The 22,250-nt window shown below is 37.5% G+C and overlaps 1 protein-coding gene across 3 annotated transcripts in view; it reads left to right on the top strand.

The window, feature by feature from the left end:
- Positions 1-22,250, top strand: part of FRMD6 (FERM domain containing 6) — a 224,288-nt gene that overhangs the window by 158,650 nt on the left and 43,388 nt on the right. For all 3 annotated transcript variants that reach the window (XM_006872353.1, XM_006872351.1, XM_006872352.1), the window contains exon 3: positions 18,489-18,579. In XM_006872353.1, coding sequence (XP_006872415.1) covers positions 18,489-18,579 — 91 coding nt within the window. The remainder of the gene's footprint in view (positions 1-18,488; positions 18,580-22,250) is intronic.

Below are 22,250 nucleotides of genomic sequence, written 5' to 3' on the forward strand. Positions count from 1 at the left end.
TTTTCAAGGCTGTTACTTTTCAGACCCATATCGCCAGGTCTGTCTTCAGACACGTCTCTGAGTGGATTTGAACCGCCAACCTTTGGATTAATAATCCAGCACTCAGCCATTTGTTCGACCCCTATTCCTAGACCCAACTTCGTTGTTATTATTGTTGTTGCTGTGTCCCGATGAATCCATTTTGCCTCAGAGTGACACTGTATAGGATTTCCAAGAACAGCTGTTGATTTGAACCACCAACTTTGTAGTTAGCAGTCCTACAGCACCACACCAGGACAGAAATGTTTACATAGTTTGTTCCTGCAAGTGACCACATTCAATTAAATGACTTTTAGTTACGAGTGAAATATGTACAGTATGTTGTTGTCATGGTTGTTAAGTGCCATCGAGTCAGTCATGACACATAGCAACCCTGCATAGGGTTTCTGAGGAGCAGCTGGTGGGTTTGAAACACCGACCTTGTGGTTCAACCTAACCTTGAGGTTCGTGCTTACTCTACAGCTCCATACCAGGACTTCATTTACAGAATAAAACAAATAGTATTGTTGTAGAACTGATGTGTGACATTTGTTCTTAGGTGCCTTGAGTCAGTTCTGACTCCTAACAGCCCTTATGCACATCAGGACACACTGCCTGTTCCTGCACCAGCCTCACGGTCATGGTTTTGCCTGAGCCCATTGCTGTTGTCACTGTGCCAGTCCATCTCATTGGAGGCCTTCCTCTTTTTCACTGACCCTCCACTTTACCAAGCATGATGTCCTTCTCCAGGGATTGGTCCCTCCTGATAATATGTCGAAAGTTTGAGAGACAAAGTCTGTTCATCCTGGCTTCTAATGAGCATTATGACTGTACTGCTTCCAAAAAAATTTTTGTTATTCTGAAAGTCTCATGATAACTTTAAATATTCTTCTCCAACACCATAACTGAAATGCATCAATTCTTCTTTGTTTTTACTTATTCATTGTCCAACTTTCATTTGTATATGAGATTACTGAAAATACAATGGCTTTGGTACGGTGCAACTTAGTCCTCAGCTGACATCTTTACTCCAGAATGCTTTAAAGAGGTCTTGTGCAACAGAATTGCTGATGCAATACATCATTTGATTTCTTGACTGCTAAGCAAAATGAAGTCTTTGACAACTTCATTGTTTTCTCTAAATATCTTGTTATTTATTGATCCAGTGTGAGGATGTTGGTTTTCTTTACATTGAAGTGCAACTCAGACTGAAGGCTGTAGTCTTTGATCTTCATTAGTACGTATTTTAAGTCCTTCTTGCTTTCAGCAAGCAAGGTTGTATCATCTGCATATCGCAGGTTGTTAATGAGTCTTCCTCCAATCCTGATGCTATGTTTTTCTTCATATAACCCAGCTTCTCAGATTATTTGTTCAACATACAGATTGATTAAGTATGATGAAGGAATACAACTGGTGCCCACCTTTCCTAATTTTAAACCATTAAGTGTTCCCTTGTTCTGTTCAAACAAGTGTTTTTTAGTGTATGTATAAGCTCCTCATGAGCACAATTAAGTGTTCTGTAATACCCATTCTTCACAATGCCATCCATAGCTTACCATGATCCACATAGTTGAAAGCCTTTGCATACTTGTCCATAAAGCACAAATATACATCTTTCTGGCATTCTCTGCTTTCCCACTTGAACCTCTGGAAGTTCCCTGTGGATGTACTGTTGTAATCATTTTTGAATAATATTCAGCAGAATTTTGCTTGCATATGATATTAATGATATTGTCTGATGATTTCCACATTCCATTCCATCACCTCTCTTTGTAATGGGCACAAATATGGTTCTTCCAGTAATTTTTTCAATTTCCTTTAGCATCTCTACACTGGAGTCAAATTTCAGAGTCTCTTTTGGCATCCATTTTTGTCTTTTCCTTCTTTTTTTTGTCTTCGTAGTGACCTTTTGCTTTCTTCCTATGTGATACTCTTCATATCATCACAAGTCTTCCAATCTGTTCTGTAGATAGTATCTAAATTCACATGGAATATATTCAAGGTCATATTTTGGCTCTCATATACTTATTTTAATTATCTTCAGGTTCAGCCTGAATTTGCATAAGAGCAATTGATGGTTTGTTCCACCGTCTGCTCCTGGCCTTGTTTTGGCTGATGCTTTGGAGCTTTTTCACCATCTCATCCCATAGATGTATTCAGTATGATTTTTGTGTATCCCAACTGGTTAGTTCTGTGTTGTTAAGTGACACTGAGTCTGTTCCAACCCATAGCCACCCTCTATAAGGTTGCCAAGGAGCAGGTGGTAAGCTTGAACCACTAACCTTGTGGTTCAAATGATTTTTCAGACCAGCACATTTACGTACAGTTCCACACAAGAAATCCATGTGTATATTGTATAGTCACCTTTCATGTTTTTTAAAAAGGTATTTGCAATGAATAAGTCATTGGTCTTAGAAAGTTCTGTCATACTGTCTCTAGCATTGTTTCTCCACCAAGGCCATGTTTTCAGCTACTGATCCTTCCTCTTTGTTTCCAACCTTTGCATTCCAATCACTAGTAATTATCAGTACATCTTGACTATATGTTTGATTAGTATCAGATGGAAGAAGTTGGTAGAATTGGTTGGAGCATAAATTTGAATACTAGTGGTATTAAACTGGTCTTCCTTGTAGACATATCAATATTATCCTGTCACAGACAGCATTATACTTCAAGATAGATCTTGAAATGTTCTTTTTGATGATGAATGGTACTTTGTTCCTCTTCAAATTGTTATTCCCAACAGAGTAAACCATATGACTGTCAGATTCAAAATGGCCAATACCAGTCCATTTCAGCTCACTATTGCCTAGAGTGGAGTTCTGGTGTGGTGCTGCAGGACAATGCGCTGGACCGCAAGGTCGATTTGAATCACAAGGTCAGTGGTTCAAATGCAGCAGCCACTCCTTGGAAAACCTACACAGGGCTGTTGTGAGTGGGAATCGACTCGATGGCACTTAACAATAACAACAATGCCTAGGGTATTGATCTTTATATGTTCCAGTTCATTTTGACAACTACCAGATTTCCTAGAGTTGTACTTTGTACATTTCATGTTCCTAATATTGACAGATGTTTAGTGCTGTTTCTCCTCATTTTGAGTTGTGCCCATCAGCAAATGAAGGTCCCAAAATATTGACTCTATTTTCATCATCACAGTCTACTTTACTTTGAGGAAACAGCTCTTCCTCAGTTGTATTTTGAGTGCCTTCCAGCCTAAAGGATTTATCTTCCAGCACTATTATCTAACAGTATTAAGGAGACCTGGTAGCGTAGTGGTTACGAATCGGGCTGCGAACCTCAGGGTCAGCAGTTCAAAACTACCAGCTGTTCCGCAGGAGAAAGATGAGGCTTTCTGCTCCCGTAAAGATTTACAGCCTCGGAAACCTTGTACAGGGTCGCTATGAGTCGGAACCAACTCTACGGCACATAACAATTCTGTTGTTATTCGTAGTGTTCCAATATTCAACATTTTGGTACGGTCTGACAGTGTTCCACTGCTAATTATAAGGTTTTCAGTGACTTAACATTCAGAATTAGTCTGCCTGCCTGTCTTCCTGATCTCTCTTAGTCTGGAAGCTACATTGAAACCTGTCCACCATGAGTGACCCTGCTGGTATTTAAAGTACCGGTGACATGGCTTCCAGAATCTCAACACAAAAGCCAGCTTAGTACGACAGACAGACAGACGAGTGGTGGTGTTAAAGTAGTCTTGCACGTTTTTTCAAGAACTATATAATGGGATCAAATAGACAACAGCAATTTGAAAATTTCGATAGGAATTTTATGGAACAGTGAATTTATGTTTATGGGGGAGGAACCGTTTAGAAACGGAGGGTAAGAATGGCTGCACAACTTGAAGAAGGTCATATTGTTAGTGGATTGTACATGTAGAAATTGTGACTCAGTGTGCTCAGCTCTGTATATTTTCAAAAATAGCAACAAAAAATTACATAAAAAATAACAATCCTTAGTGGCTGGTGTAGGTACAGGATAGGCAAACCAACTACCAGGGAAACGTTTCTGACCCATGAGTAATCCTATAGAGGTTTTCCAAGACTGTAAATCTTGTGGGAGCAGAGAGCCTAATCTGTATCCTGGAGACAATTTGGTGGGTTTGAACTGCTGACCTTGTGATTCGCAGACTAGTGCTTATCCTACAGTGCCACCAAGGCTATAAAACAGAAACAAAAACAAACATCCATTATTTAAATTTAGAATTTTAAAAGCAAATTTATATTGTACTTCATTAAAAATAATATTTCAACAAAATGTCCTGATGTGGAACTGTAGGATCAGCACAGACTGCTAACCACGAGGTTGATGGTTCAAATGCAACTGCCATTCCTTGGAAACCGTATACAGAGTCACTTATGTGAGTCAGAACTGAGTCAACTGGCCTTAACAATAACAAACTCGGAATTATGGCCTAAAAAGTAACTGCCTTCAACATGGAGAGATGGTGTGGCTGGGGACTTTGGATCCAGAGGAGGAGAGGGGCTGTGTGCTGACGAACCAGGGCCAGGCTTGTAGTGCCAACCCTTTGATTGTTTAATGATGCATGGAGGGGATTGTAACCATGGCAAGGAAACGATATAAGATAGGATCAATGTGAAGCTAATGTTCTCCCATGTAAACTATCGCATAATTCACAATAAAGCAATTTAAAAAAAAAAAGTAACTGCCTTCAACATTCTTTTGCCTTGTGTAAAATTAGAGAATTCTGATTGCTATCATATAGAAAAACAAACACTTGCTATTTTTAGTCTTTATATTGAAATATAATTCTTATTGAAGTATAATATTAATTTGCTTTTAAAATGCTTCAAGTTCTTACCCACCCATGAAATGCTAATAGCTGCTTACTTTATATGTGTCTTGATTGTAGCTTGATTGTAGCTTTGTTGTTTTTAAGTGCTGATGATTAGCTTCTGATTCATAGCAACCCTGAATACAGTTTCCAAGGAGCAGCTGGTGGGTTTGAACCACCCACCTTGCAGTTAGCATTCCAGTGCTTATTCTGTAAGAGTTGGGTGCATAGGGTGTGCATTTGATTACTAAGCTATTGCTTATGATTCATGAAGCAGAATCAGCTCTTTTAGTTTACCTGGGCATTGAGGAACGTTGTTGTTGTTAAGTGCTGTCAAGTCAATTCCAATGCATAGGGATCCTGTGCAGGGTTTCCAAGGAGCAGCTGGTGAGTTTGAACTGTCATCCTTGCAGTTCACACCGACCTTGCGGTCCAGTGTTTATTCTGCAGTGCCATACCTGGACTCCATAGCATACTATTCATTTTAACTTTAAAAATTGAGTTATGATATGCTCACACCAAAGTATAGGAATGTTAAGTATGCTGTGCTCAGAATTTTGACAAGTGTGTACATCCATGTAGCCACCAGCCAGTTCAAAGTAGAAAACATTCTCAACATCCCAGAAAGATTTTCTGTGACAAACCCCTCATCAGGTAACCTTCACCCAAAGTAACATAGGTTTGACTTCTAATAGTATAGTGTTTCGGTTTTTTTGTTTTTCATACTTGTAAACTTCTGTGGTATATCTTCTTTCACTCAACGTTTGACCTGTTTGATTCATCCATGTTGTTGAGTGTAACAGTAATTCTTTTTCTTGATGTGTGACATTCCATTGTATGGATAGGTTCAATTAAAATGCCTGCCAGCATCCACGGCTGTTGACAGCATAGTGCATGCACATTAAATAGTCTGTTGAATCGGCGAGTAGCAGCGGATTATTTGGCAAATCATTTGCAAATCAGCCATGGCTCTGCAAATGAAGTAATCCATGCCTGACTTGGGTTCCGAAAAGTTTGTATGAGATGGGTACCAAAACAAATCATAGAAAAGCATAAACAGAAGTGTTTGGACATCTGCAAACAAAATTTGGGCTGATACTCAAAGGAAGGTAAAAGTTTCTTTAAACAAATCGTTACTAGTGATGAGACATGGATTCATAACTACAAACCTGAGAGTAAACGGCAGAGTATGGATTAGAAACGTCCTCAACCGCTGACCAAGTAAAAGTTCAAAAGTCAGCCATCAGCTGGAAAATTGATGCTTACAGTTTTCTGGGATTCTCATGGGCCATTATTACAACACTGTTGGGAAAAAGATACAGCAATCGACAGTGCTTGTTACAGTGAGATGCTCACTGAAGAGCTGAAGCCTAAACTTCGGATTAAAACATCAGAGAACTGTTGTCTATGGGCCTTGTGATCTTGCATGACAATGCACGTCTGCACACCACTGCCCACACTGTTAACACTCTGCAAAAACTTTGTTTTGAGGTGTTACTTTCACCTGTTCGGTCCCCTGAAAGCAGCCCTTTGAGGATGAAGATTTACTTCTGATGAGGAAGTAAACACAGTGATATATTCATGGCTTGCAGCTCAGCCTAAAACATTTTTTAATAAGGAAATATGAGAGCTTGTTTACAGATGGACGAAGTGTATTGAAAAGCAAGGAGATTATGTTGAACAATGATGTATTTGTCTTTTCTAAAAATTAAATTCTACAGCCAGAGTGCAGGTAATTTTTGACTCCCCGAATATTTATCCATACACTGTTGACAGACAGTGTTTCAAGTTTTGGGCTATTATGAATAAAGCTGCTACAGACATTTTTGTGTATTCATACATGCATTCATTTCTGGTTATGAATGATAGGGTGGTATATAAGCGGGCTTCAAAAAGTTTGTGGAAAACTGGAATCGAAAGATAATGAAAAATTTCCACGAACTTTTTGAAGGCCCCTTGTATATATGTATATGTATATCTATATATATGTTGTTGTTGTTGTTGTTAAGTACCATGGAGTCGGCGCCGACTCATAGTGACCCTGCACAGGATTTCCAAGGCTGTAAATCTTTATGGGAGCAGAGTGCCTCATCTTTCTCCTGCAGAACCGCTGGTAGTTTTGAACTGCTGACCTTGAGATCAGCAGCCCAATTTGTAACCACTATGCTACCAGAGCTCCTTATCTATATAGATATAGATAATAGATATGGAGAAACACATGTACATACATTGAAACCATTGCTTTATAAAATAATGTGGAAATACTATACTGAGTATATGTTATATATATATATAGTTATGAAAAATTTAGGTAGGAACAGGTATTGTTTACAAAGATTGTCTGAACATCAAATCTGCCTATTGGATGAACTTTATCACCTGCTGGGCAAACCTTCTAGTGATTAACGATTTCTTTCATACCCATAGTACCTGAAGTAATTTATGTATTTTTGTAGCCGTTTTTAAAAAGCCTAATGAAAATTGGCAACGCCTCTATCTGGTTTTTTATGTCCAATGTGGTGATGGTTGTATGCCATCAAGTTGGTTCTGATTCATAGCGACCCTGTATGAAGTTTCTGAGACTGTAGATCTTTACTGGTGCAGAAAGCATCATCTTTCTCTCAAAGAGCAAATGGTAGATTTGAACTGCCGGCCTTGTGGTTAGCAGCCTAGCTCCTCATAATCCACTATGCTACTAGGACTCCTGGTATATATATATATATATATATACTATTTAAGTTATTTCCTATAGCTATATAAAAAATCTCCACTAAATTTAAAAAGTATTCATAATCTAGGACACACAGCACAAACACTTAAGACAGTTCTTTCAGTTACACTTTTGTCTTTTCACCCTGTGGAATTTGTATGTGAATGTGAGGTAAATACACACAAGATATGGAACAAAGACTTGCTAACCTCAGATAGACAGCAAACTAATGTGACTTAATATAAAATACTACATGCTGACTTCAGTTTTCAAAGAAATGAATTTTCACTAAAATCCTAACTGAGGGAGATAATTGAGAAGAGTGGATTGAAAGATACTCAGTCCATTCATTCCTGGTAGTTAGTCCATTCATTCCTACCAGATAGGTGGTTTTTAAAAGTACATCAGAATTATTTATAGAGTTTATGAAATTTCAGATTATTGAACTCTATTCCTTGCAGATACTGGTGTATGTAGTAAGTCTAGGATCAAGTAACAATCTACATTTTAATAAGATCCTGTTGATCATTTAAAATCTCAAGCCAAACAGGTGAAGACCTGCATGCCAGCAAAACCTTCTGTGCCTTCTTTTAGCCTGAACTCCCGTTGATTGGTGTGTGTTTTAGTGTTTTGTTAGTGGTTTAGTCCTTAGAACAATGTATGATTCATATGAAACAGAAATAAAATATTGGTTGTTATTAATAATAATGTTAATAATAAAGTGATCTTCATCATTGCTGAGAAATATTTTAAGATTATTTATATTTTGAGTACACAAGTTTTCTAATTTCTTTAGCTGTGGACAAATTTCTCACTTACCTTTTTCATTTATAAAAGCAACCTGCCTAGTATCTAGCACATAAAAGGCAAGTCTGTCGGCCTTCCCTTTATGAGGAATAATCAAGGCACTTTATGGTAGTGAACATACTTAAAATATTGTTGTTGTTAAGTACTGTCAAGTCGGTTCCAACCCATAGCAACCCTGTGTAGGATTTCCAAGAAGCGGTTGGTAAGTTTGAACCATCAACCTTGAGATTCAGACAACTTTGCTGGCCAGTGCTGTATCCCACAGTGCCACACCAGGACTCTTTAAAATATAGATCCCTGAATTCAAATTCCATGTGTGATTGGTATTTGACATGTTAATTAAACCTTTCTTTGCCTCAACATCTTCCCTATAAAATGATAATAGTACATATGCTCTACGTGATTTTAAGAATTGAGGGCTTTATATATATTTACTATGAAGCATAATTCCTGACACATAGATCATTGGTACTATTGTATTTTAATTTCTAAATAGAGATAAATTTTAGGCTTTTCAGTTTTCCTATTTCACTAAATTGGTATAACAATCTCAATGGAATGTCCAGGACTGGGTTCGTAGAATTTGAAGCTATTATGTCATCATTGTTAAGGTGCATTTTAGATTCACAGGGACTTCAGTTGAAATCCCTACTTCACAGCTTATTATGTTTATATGCCAAGTTATTTTTTTACTTCTTATGAATTGAACTATGTTCCTCTGCCAAAAAACTCCTAACCTGTGTACCTGTAAATATGACCCTACTTGGAAATTGGGACTTTCTTTCGAATGTCAATGAGATCCTTGACCTAGAGTAGAGTGGGTCCTAACCCTAATCCTGTCTTGTTGTTAAGTGCCATCAGGTCTGAACAGACTCACAGAGACTCTCTATATGGTTTCTGAGACTGTAAATCTTGTCAGGAGCAGAAAGCCTCATCTTTCTCCTGCACAGCAGCTTGTGGACACAAACCACTTTTGGTTAGCAGTCCAGTGCTTGTCCTACAGTGCCACATCTGGGCTCAGAGGTGTTTTATAAAAAAGAGCAGAATAGATATAAGACACACACCGGAGGAAGGGACTGTATGAGAAATTCTCTACAAGCCAAGAAGTGCCACAGAATGCTGGTGGCTGTAAACAAGGAAGGACCCTCACCTAGAACCAGTGCCTTGATTTGCACCTCTGGCCTCCAAAACTATGAGAAAATAGTTTGTTTTTTAAGCCATCCATTTTGTGGCATATTATTATGGCAGTCATAGGAACCTAAGGCCATGTGACTTCACTTTCCTTCTTTGTAAAGTGGGCATAATCTGACCCTCCTCTCAGGGACATTATGAGGATTTTAAGATAAAACGTGTATAAAGCTCTTACTGACCTTTGAAAAAAGTGAACACTTAGTAAAGTAGTGCTTGGTTTCATATATCTGAACTGTTTGTTCACATCCTTAAGTTATTTTCTTAGTGAAACTGAGTGAAGAATTTGAACCCCATGTAGGCTTCTTTAAGATTTTCTTACTCCAGGACACACAGATTCTCTGGCATCCCCAGGCAAGTAGGTGGTTAGACCAAATGAGGGAATGGACTAAATATATGGAGGGTTCCCTACTGGGGCTCATCCAACTCATAGTGACCCTGAATAGGATTTCCAAGGAGCATCTGGTGGGTTTGAACCGCTGACCTTGCCCTTCAAACTGACTTTGTAGTCCAGTGCTTATCCTACAGCACTAGACCAGGACTCCAACCCGGGACTTGTTAAGTGCTGTGGAGTTGATTCCGACTCATAGCAACCCTGTATAGGATTTCCAAGAAAAGGCTGATGAGCTTGAACCACCAACTTTGCAGTTCAAACCAACCCTGCAGTCCAGCACATTAACCCACAGCATCATATCAGGACTTCAACCTGGGACTAGGTAAAAACAAATAATTCCATATTGGCATTTTCATATTCAGAAGATGATCAAAAAATCTTCTCAGAAATATTCTTTTTTTAACATAATAATATTACGTTTGGCCATTGTGTCAGTGCATAGGGCCAATGGAAATCAGTTAAGAAGTTGCCTTTCTGCAGGAGGAATTAACAAATGTGCTTTGGAGTACACCCCAGCACTTGGGTCATTCTGAATTCTCCATGAGTGTCATTAATAAAGGCTATTTAAAATGATTTTGATAATCAGATATATACTAAATATGGAACTTATAAAATTTCAGTAATAACATTTTATGAAAATTGGGGCCAATATCTTAATAGCTCTTCACCAAGGCTAGTACAGGTTGCCATGAATCAGAATAAACCCCATGACATAACCCAACACGGCTAGTATGAATTGCTTCTGTTTTTCTGTAGCATATTTTAAACATTTCACCTAATAACAGATCACTGGCATTTAGGATCAAATATTTTTATTAAAAAGTTCAATAGAGAGCATACTTTTAACACTTCTTAGATTCTTACTACCGCATTCTGTACAGCACTTTAAGTACCCATTTATCCTAAAGATTAAATTTTAAAGAACTTAAAAAGTTTCACAATCAGCTAAAATGCAGCCTTAAAGACACATATATGGAAATACTGAAAACCCAAGCCTATTTTCACAGCAGGTAAAACTTCAAAGTCATGGTGTTATTTAATTATAAGTTTCAAACAAGAGCACTGTACTTACTTGACAATCATTAAAAAGCTTTCTCAGTGGACTCCAGATACTTGATTTAAACTGGAACAATACTAATTACATACACTGCATGACAGAAATAACGTACAGCATTATTTGAGCAATAGTTATACAAATTTTCAACATAGCTTATTTTATATACACTTAATTTGGGGCTTGGAATTTTTCTGTTAGTTAACTCATTGTATTTTATCCTTGCTACTTTATGTCTTACATTTTAAAGTGCAGCCTAAGGACTCAGTGAGTTTTAAATTATATAACTGCTCATCTGTCAGTGTGTCATGTTGTGGTAGCTCATGGGTAGCTGTGATTCAGGAAGCTATACCACCAGTATTTCAGATACCAGCAGGGTCACCCATGGTGGACAGGTATGAGCAGAGCTTCCAGAGTAAGACCAAGCAGGAGGGAGAAGCAGACCACTTCTGAAAGGTTGACCATTACAAATAACAGAATATTGTCTGACATAGTGGCAGAAAATGTGTCTCGCAGGTTGGAAGACATCAAAATATGACTGGGACAGGGCTTCCTCCTCCAAGTAGAGTTAACTTAATGATATGGATGGAACAAAGCTTTCAAAAGCAGAATTTACTGATGGGGCACAAATTCAAAAATGAGAGAAAATAGCTGCAAACATCTATTAGTAATCAGAATGTGGAATATATGGCTTATGAGTCTAGGAAAACTGAAAATTGTCAAAAATGAAATAGAATGCATTAAGATCAATATTCCAGGCATTGTTGTCGTTAGGTGCCATCCAGTTGGTTCCAACTCGTAGCGACCCTATGCACAACAGAACAAAACACTGCTCGGTCTTGTGCTAGCCTTACAATTGTTGTTACCCCTGAACCCATTGCTGCCACTGTGCCAATCATCTTTTTTTTTTCTTTTTTAAGTTTTTATTGTGAAGTGAGTGATGGTGTAATACAACATCATTTCATTGCAATGGTTACAGTCTCCTCCATGCATCATCATTTAACAGGATTTGCTTCCTTTTCCTATTTTGTTTTGTTTTTGTTTTTTGAGGGGAGTGTATACAGAAACACTCATGAATATATAATAATTTAAACAACCAAAGGGCACAGGCTTCAAGACTGCCTCCTGTCTGCCAGCACCCAGTCCCTCTCTTTCCATGAGTCCAGAGTCCTCAGCCGCTCCCTCTCTCTATGTCCTCATCTCTGCCTCCATCTCTGGTGGCGCTGCTTCTCTAAATAGGGTCCCTAACTCTGCTTGTGCTCTTCTCTCTTGATGGTCCTAGGGTCCTCTGTTTCTGGATTGTAAGATTAACTACTTCCCTGTTTTTGTTGCAAAACTTCTACCTTTACAGTTTGAAAGTTGCAAATGGTCATGATAACTATTTCTTGCTATTGAATCATAAGAATCTTATCCCTATCTCTTTTCACCAGACCTGTCTAGACAAGATGAAAACGATTCAGTGGGGACTCTACTTTCCCACACACACTCTTAAACTAAACTCCCTTTTGAAAACTTGTAAGCCAGTCACTTCGTGCCTTTATTGCCCCCTCATTTTAGGTAGCCAATGTCTTAAGTTGCCCATCCCTATCTACCATGTATACAGAGTGGATAGCATTGATACTTGATGTGAAGACTCCTTCCCTCTCAGTTGGTGTTTTGAGCCACTACATCCATAAGTATAGGTCAAGTTCATCAAATTGTAGCAGTTTACACTTGTTTCCTTTATCAGAAAAAAATTTTTTTTTAATCTTCTTCTAGTTGAGTTCTGATTATGTGCCAATCCATCTTGTTGGGGGTCTTCCACTTTTATGCTGACCCTCTTTTTTACTGGTCCTTCCTAATAACATATCCAAAGTATAAGAGACAGAGTCTCACCATTCTGGCTCCTAAGGAGCATTCTGGGTATACATCTTCCAGCACAGATTTGTTTGTTCTTCTGGCAGTCCAGAAGAATAACACTGCCAGAAGAACAACACTTCTCCAACACCATGACTCAAATGCATCAATTCTTCTATGGTCTTCTTTACACATTGTCCCAGACATTAGTGAGTTGAAATGGACAGTTATTGGCCATTTTGAATCAAACACATCAAAATAAAAATAGAGGAAAATCAGAAAGATTTAGTAAATATTAATACAACAGAAATGAAAAGAAAATCCACAAACAAAATGAACTCAGAACAGAAAATTATGTGGAACAAGGAAATGGGCAGTACCACACATACAAAAAACAACACACAGCAAAATGACAGCAATCAGGTCATACCTATTGACAGTTACACTGAATATAAATAGGTTAAGTGCACCAGTCAAGAGACAGAGCAGAATGGATAAGGAAACAGTATCCTTCAGCATGCTTTCTACAAGAGACACATCAAAAAGATGGAGAGAGTCTAAATGCCTACCTGCAAAAGAATAGTTAAATACACTTTGGTACATCCACACAATGGGATACTACACATAGCTGAAGAGTAAGAAGGAATCTGTGGCAACACTTAACAAAATGGATAAACCTGGAGGACATTATGCCGAGTGAAATTAGTCAGTCACAAAAGGGCAAATACTGTGTGAGACCAATGTTGTAAAAAGTTAAGATAAGGTTTTCTTAATAAAAAAAAACTATCTCTGATGGTTACAGGAGGAAGTTGGGAGGGAAAATTATTCATAGACTAGAGGATAGACACATTTTAGCATGGATGACAGGGCAAGCAATGTACAACAAGAGGGAGCGTAGTAGAGGAAAGACAAAGGGAGACACAGGGAGGAATGCAATACTTACAGTGAGTAGTAACTTGCTAAGGGTATTATAGTTATTGTAATGAAGCAAAGTATATAATTTGTTGAATGTAAAATTGATGATGTGCTCTGTAATCTTTCACTTAATTCACAATAAAAAGTTTTATTTTTTTTTAAAAAGATCTTGAAGTACAGTGTTGCCTGTGATAGAATATAAGGAAGACCAGTGACTACCACTATTATTCAAATTTATACACCAACCTCTAAAGCCAATAAGGATGACATTGAAGAATTCTACCAATGTCTTAAGTCTGAAATTGATCAGACATGTAATCAAAATGCAGGATAATTATAGATGATTGGATTGTGAAAGTTGGAAGCAAAAAGGAACAATCACTAGTTGGAAAATACAACCTTAATGATAGAAATTATTCTGGAGCTCACAAGATAGAATTTTGCAAGACCAATGGATTAATCATTTGCAAATGCTTTTTTCAGCAACATAAACAATGACTATACATATGACCACACCAGATGGAATTCCCTGGAATTCAGTTCACTACACCTGTGGGAAGAGACAATGGAGAAACTTAATATCATCAGCCAAAACAAGGCCAGAGAAACAGACCATCAGTTGCTTAGATGCAAGTTCAGCCTGAAGCCGAAGAAAATTTAAACAAGTCCAAGAGAATCAAAATATGAGTTTGTTGTTGTTGTTGTTAAGTGCCATAAAGTTGATTTTGACTCATAGCAACCCTCTGTAGGGTTTCCAAGGAGTGGTTGGTGACTTTGAAACACCAGCCTTGCGATTTAAAAAGCCACACCAGGACTCCATGACCTTGATTATATCCTTCCTAAATTTAGAGACCATCTCAAAAACAGATTTGATGTGTTAAACACTAATAACCAAAAACCAGAGACATTGTGGGATGGCATCAAGAACAGCATACAGGAAGAAAGCAAAAGGACATTAAGAAGACGAAAAAGAAAGAAAAGGCTAAATGAATTTTAGAAGACTCTGAAACTTGCTCATGAGCATATATATATAAGCTAAAGCGACTGGAAGAAATGATGAAGTGAAACAGCTGAACAGAAATTTGCAAAGAGCACCTCAAGAAGACAAAAGTATTAAAATGAAATTGCAAAGCCCTGGAGTTAGAAAACCAAATAAAAGAAAACACTTAGCATTTCTCAAGTTGAAAGAACTGAAAAGAAAAAAAAAATTTTTTTTTTCCAAAATTTCAAAGACCTGGAGTTAGAAAACCAAATAGAAAGAACACACTCAGCATTTTGCAAGTTGAAAGAACGAAAAAAAAATTTCAGTTTTGTTAGAATTCTGTGGGTAGAAAAGAAGCACAAGTGTGGTACTGTAGGATAATCTCTGGACTGCTAACCACCACTGCATGCAAGGTAGACAGTTCAAACCCATCAACTCCTCTCAGAAACTCTGTACAAGGTCACTATGAGTAGTATTCGACTCAATAGCACACAACAACAACGGGCAAAATATTGAAATACGCAGAAGTATCAAAAGAGATAGATTACACAGAGTCACTGTACCCAAAAGAATTGGTCAGTGTTCAACCATCTCAAGAGGTAACATTTGATCAAGAACTGATGGTACTGAAGGAAGAAGTCTAAGCTACAATGGAGACATTGGTGAAAACAAAGCTCCAGGAATTTATGGAGTACAAATTGAAATGTGTCAACAAACTGATGCAGCACTAGAGGAACTCACTCATCTATGTCCAGGAATTTCAAAGACAACTAACTACTTGCCCAACTGATTGGAAGAGATCCGTATCTGCACCCATTCCAAAGAAAGATGATCCAACAGAATGTGAATATCATCCAACAATACCATTAATATCACATGCAAGCAAAATTTTGCTAAAGATAATTCAAAAATGGTTGCAGCAATACATCAACAAGGAGCTGCCAGAAATTCAAGCTAGACTCAGAAGAGGACACAGAATGAGGGACATCATTGCTGACATCACATGGATCTTGCATGAAAGTACAGAATACCAGAAAGATGGCTACTTGTGCTTTATTGACTATGCAAAAGCATTTAACCATATGGATTATAGCAAACTATGATAGCATTCCAAAGATTGGGAATTCCAGAATATTTCATCATGTACTTAGACCTTAGGAACCTGTACTTAGACCAATAGGCAGTTATTTGAACAGAACAAGCGGATACTGAAAGGTTTAAGATCAGGAAAGGTGTGGGTGCCAGGGTTGTATCCTTTCACCAATTCAGTCTGTATGCTGACCAAATAACTCAAGAAGCTGGATTCTATGAAGAAGAAGGAGGCATCAAGATTGGAGGAAGGCTCACTAACAACCTGTGATATGCAGATGACGTAACTTTGGCCTGCTAGAAGCAAAGAGGACTTAAAAAGTACTTAGTGATCAACATCAGATCAAAGACTACAGCTTTTGATATGAAATGTTGTTGTTGTTGTTATATGCCATTGAGTCAGATGTGGAATGTACAGCAACGTAAAAACAAAAATCCTCACAACTGGACCAGTAAACAGTATCATGATAAATGGAGAAAAGATTGACGTTGTCAAAGACTTAATTTTGCTTGGATCCACAATCAATACTCATGGAACGAGCAATCAAGAACTCAAATGACTCTTGGCATGCATTCACCATTTACTGAGTACCTGCTATATGTACTCAATATGTATATCATGAACATAAAGAGCTGTCTTCACTTCACTGAGTTCCTGGTGCTTCTAAGTGAATGAATTGGTGGCTACTTGGACTTTAAATATCTTCTGTTCTTTCCAATAGATGAAGTGGTTCCTTTGGTTGTCATTTCATAATGAATGTGGAAAAGAACAGTAAACATATTTTTCTTACTGCAGTTGGAATTATCACCAGTTCTGAAATGTTTTGCTTTCAATTACTGAGGGACTTTGGCTTGGTTTTATTTTCCAATTCCATGTTTCATATTGTTGGTAAGTGCTGTCGAGTCTGTTCTGACCCAAGCGACATTGTATAGGGTTTCCAAAGAGGGAAACCAAGGAACCACCAGTTCAAACTGACCTTGCTGTCCAGCACCACACCAGGATTCCTGTTTGATATTAAAATGTAATAAAACATCTTTAACTCAGAATTAACTGGTTTAGAATTTATAATAATTGAAACATAATTGATACGCTTATTTAAAAAAGGATTTGCAAATTATTAATATAAATCATAGGAGGAAAGCCACATGTTATTTTTATGCATCTACTCTTCACAAGGTCAGCAGTTTAAACCGGTATCAGCGGCTCCTTGGAAACCCTTTACAGGGTCACTGTGAGTTGAAACTTACTTGAAGGCATTTAACAACAACTCTTCACTTATTGACTATCTCATTATCTAACATTTCACATTTATGAAAATAGTAAAATATATATATCTATATCTATTTTGTTCATTCACAGCATATGTCTGATACTATCAAATGCTGAGGTGTGAAGCAAGAGTAACTGGCTGTGATCGTTAAAGTTACATGTCAGTTAAGCAGGGTCGTGATTCTCAGAGGTTTGACAGTTATGTAAGGATATAACTTGGCAGAGTGTATTTATGTTGTTCTCCATTTTTGTATCTAATATAATCATCCTTCATTTTTATATAATGCTGATTTTCGTATCACAGCCTAGTCTTTGAAACCTAGTATGTTGATAAGTGCACAGAAGGTGTAAAGATCATAATCTGTTAACATTGTACATATTAATCTATAAATACATTTTATTGCACATATGAATACAGTTGTGAGTTTTTGTCTTTGCCATTATTAGCGACATGACTTTATGCTGTCCAGGTTTTATTTTCTACTTCTATAAAATGAATAAATAGACTCTTAAAGTCTATCTTGATTCTCATAAGCTTTGGTGATTCTGAATCACCAAATTTCTGAAAAGTACTTAACAAACAAACAAAAATACTTCATTAAACATTTGAGTAAATGTTAAATCTGTATCTTTAAAAAGACTATTCTATTATTTAAATTATCCATGGTTACAAATTAATATTGTGTATTAATATATTATATAATATATTATATATATATATAATATTTCTATTTCTTCTTGTACGCCTTGAATTTGAATTATATTAAGACTCAGAAAGGCAATCTGGTTTCAATATTAAGAAGATATTAGACAAAAAATGATTTATCAAAATAGAAGTAGGCAATATGTGACAGTTTTGTTTAGACCATCAAGAGAACTGGTCCTTGAAAAGATGCTTATTACTCAATTAACAGTTTTGATAACTGACTAGTGATTTGTTCTTGGGGTACTCTGAAAGATTCATTTACCGTACACCATGGCTTTAGAGGAACTCCATGTCCTTGTATCATAAGATTTATGAATATTGTGCAAGGTTGCATTGATACTTTATTACTGTGTTGTAAAAACTGATACTGTGATAATCACTGAAACACAGCTGTGAATAAAAGTGATTTTCATAAACCAAAAGTTGATTTGTTTGAGTCAGCTTGTCCTTTCAAGATGTATACGTAGACTACATTAAATTATCTTATTGTGGCTCATTGTGAAGACTTAATTGAACTGTTCCGGGTTCTGGTGTGGTGCTGTAGGATAATCACAGGACTGCTAACTGTAAGGTCGGGGGTTCAAACCCATGAGCTGCTCCTTGGAAAGTCTGTCTAGGGTCGCTTTGTGTTGGAACCAACTTGATGACATGTGGAAACAGCAACAACAATTGAATCGCTGTTCATATCTTGCTTTTTCCCCTCCTACAGGTTAAAATTCTGTGTCATCAGTTGCTGGTCCAGGTGTGTGACCTGCTCAGGCTAAAGGACTGTCACCTCTTTGGACTCAGTGTCATACAAAGTAAGTCAGTATTCCTATCACTAGTGGGTTTAGACAACTGTGTCTCTGAGGAAATGACGTTATATAGCTGTAGTTTTAAACTGTAAAATTATGATTGCCAAAATGTCTGTAAAGTGATCATAATTTTTAGTCTGGTGTTCATTTTTAATTTCAACTGTTTTATATTCCTTACAAGATTAAGGATTTTAGCACAGATATTTAATGTAGTTTAAACTTAAAAAAATTAATTCTTTAGCAGTCAATTTAATGTGTTTGTGACTAATCAAGCTTGATTTTTTTTGTTTTATTGTGTTCAGGGAGGAAATGTCCTGGATGCTTTTATAATTTAATTTGTCATATAATTTTTTACTATAATAACACTGACTTTTCTCTTAAAATGTGTTTTCTATTTATGATATGGTGTTGCAGTGTAGGAAAAGGGTGGCGGTTCAGATGCACAGCCGCTCTTGGAAGCTCTACGCAGGGTCGCTGTGAGTTGGAACCAACGGGATGGCATTTAACAGCAGCAACAACAGTATATGATAGAATTATTTATTAGTGTACTCTTATTTTCTATTTCTTCTTGCACTCCTAGTATTTATTTTTTTTCCCAGTCAGACAATATGACTTAGAAATCTGGGGTCAGTTTCTTCTGTATACTTAGTGTGGAGAAGATTTTCAAGTAAAGGCTCGATATAAGCTTTCTTCCCCCGTGACTCCTCAGTCACAGTTATTGTAACCATTCTTTATGAGATTTCTTCTGTCAAATCATATTCTAAGATTTTTCTAATTAATTTCATCTTCTAGATGCCAAAAGCTTTCACATCTTCGGTTTGGTTTATCAAGAAGATCCTATTTTGAAATATGTTTAGTCATATTTTGATACTTGGATTTGAATTATTTTTTACTATATGATTAAAATAAGTCCAGAAATCTTGAGAATCAAGTCAATCCCATAAAGTTCTTCAGTTGGGAAGTGTATCATGGTCAGTTGATAAACAAGATCTTCCTTCCATACGCTGTGAATCATTCTCAGTTTTTTTTTTAGGAGACGCAGGGTCGCATGGAACAGGCACACATTAGGACCCTATTAATCAGACATTTGCTCTTCAGTGTCTTCCTGTTGTAGTTAAAGCAATAAAATAACAAATTCTAGGCTCCATCCTTGTGTTAGTACATACTTCTGATTCTTTCAAAGGGCCTAGGAACCATAACATGCCCAGTAGATTATCAAATAACTTTCTGTTTATTATTCTACATTATAGTTAATTCTAACTATAACTACAGTCAGGCTCTTGAGCCTTGTTGTTCAAGTCAGTCTACGAAAACAAGCTTACAGCTTTTTCAAAAGATGTCCTTTAGAGTTTTTAAGATGTCCCTTATAAAAGAGATTGTAGTAAAAAAAAAAAAAAAGAGAGAGAGAAGAGAAAGAGACTGTAGTGTGATGAAAGTTCATTGAAATAAGAATCAGTTGACCTGGTTCTAATTCTTGTTCTACCACTAACCAGCTGTATGACTTGGAATGCATCACTTGATTTCTCACAACTTCAGTTTCTTCACATGTCAAATGGAAATTGCTATTCTACCTGCTTTGCCGAATTAATGTGTGGTTGAAAACTCTCCAAATATAGAGCTCTGGTCCTAGTGTCAGGCGGTAGAAACATAGTTTTTGTTAGGTGACATTGAGTCACTTCCAACTCACAGCAACCCTGTATAGGGTTTCTGAGGTTTTAAATATTCACAGGAACAGAAAGCCGCATCTTTCTCCCACTGAGCGACTGGTGGACCTGAACTACCAGTCTTGTGGCTCACAGTCCACGGTCCATCACACTCCCCAGAGACAGTAATAGTTTAGAAATGCGTGTGTGCTTTTGTAGTGCACAGTTTCTATTCTGTACACTCTGCTGCCTTGTTGAAACAGGAACTCAAGCAAAATTATAAATCACATGTAACAGAAAGACTGTCTGGTCTTGTCCATTTCATGTTTAATTAGTGAGAGATGGGAGATAGTTTCAGTGGATCTGATAAATGAATTTAAGAACCATCCTGGTTTTTTTTGTCTTTGAACCATCTTCCTTCTCAGTCAAATAGGTTGACTTAATATGCCAGCCAATGGGCAGTTTAACCTTGCCTATTCTCTCGTGGCATTTTTCCCATTATGTACCAGGACTCGGTCACAAGTGGACAATGTTTGTCATTTTGCCACTCTGTGTTTTGATGTGGAGAACACAGAGAGGGAGAAGTCTCAAAGACCTTGTCTTCTTCAGACAGTTTGGTTCAGGCTCTCACTTGGAAATGGGTTGTTAGTGTTTTTTGGCTATGAAGATAGTGTTTGTGTTCTTTCTCAGTATTTTGCACATATGAGAAATCTTCTATGAACAAAACACATTTTTTTTCCCCCGAAGACTAAGAAGTCCCACTAAGACTTCTTGTTGTTACGTACCGTGGAGTCGGTTCTGACTCACAGCGACCCTGTACAGGGTTTCCGAGGCTGTAAATCTTTTTGGGAGCAGAAAGCCTCATCTTGCTCCCGCGGAACAGCTGGTAGTTTCAAACTGCTGACCTTGCGGTTCACAGCCTAATTCATAACCACTACGCTACCAAAGCCCACTAAGACTAAGAGTCCTGAATTGGTGCTGTAGGATAAGCACTTGATCACAATGTCAGTTTGAACCTCAAGATCGGTGGTTTAAACTCACCAGCCACTCCTTGGAAACTCTAGACAGGGTCACTATGAGTTGGAAACAACTTGATGGCACTTAACAACAACAAAGGTTCCCGTAGTGTTGGGAGTGAGACTATAGGTATACTGACTCTAGTAGTGGTCGCCATTGCTGTTGCTGCTATTAAGTGCCATCAAGTCAGTTCCAACTCATACTGACCCCGTATAGGGTTTCCAAGAAGCAACTGATGAATTTGAAATGCCAACCTTATGGTTCAAATCAACCTTGTGATGCAGTGCATTATCCCACAGCGCCACACTTGGACTCCATATATAGGTTTTCTATATATGATATAATCTTTATGAAATATGTTACTGTTGTTAAACGATGTGTAATAGGTTCTGACTCATAGTGACCCTGTATAGGGTTTCTGAGGAGCGGCTGGAGAGTGTGAACCGCCGAACTCACGGTTCAAATTGACCTTTCTCTCTAGTGCTTATCCTACAAATACCACACCAGGACTCTTTATGAAGTAAGACTACCACACAGTGAAAAAGTGTTCTAGTGGTAATAGTTAAGTACTGTCAAGTCAGTTCCAACTCATAGCGATCCTTTCTAGGATGTCTGATGAGCAGCTGGTGGGTTTGAACTGGTGACCTTTCAATAAGCAGTGCAGTACTTATCCTACATTGCCACAGCACGACTCAATACTAACTCTAGAAACTAAGAAAAAGCAAGGGAAACTAACACTTATTCTGAATATTGTTATTGTTGTTAAGTGCCATCGAGTTGATTCCGACCCATAGTGACCCTGAATAGTGTTTCCAAGGAGTAGCTGGTGAGCTTGAACCACCAATCTTGCAATTCAAAGGGATTTGCAGTCTGGCGCATTAACCCACAGCGCCACACCAGGACTCCATTCTGAATATTACATGCTTTAAATAGTATCTCTTCTGTATTGTAAAAGATACTAAATAGTGGCTCTTCTGTATTGTGAAAAATCTCAATATCTAGCACATAGGACCTTTT

Source organism: Chrysochloris asiatica, unplaced genomic scaffold (assembly GCF_000296735.1).
Source record: "Chrysochloris asiatica unplaced genomic scaffold, ChrAsi1.0 scaffold00194, whole genome shotgun sequence".
Lineage (NCBI taxonomy): Eukaryota > Metazoa > Chordata > Mammalia > Afrosoricida > Chrysochloridae > Chrysochloris > Chrysochloris asiatica.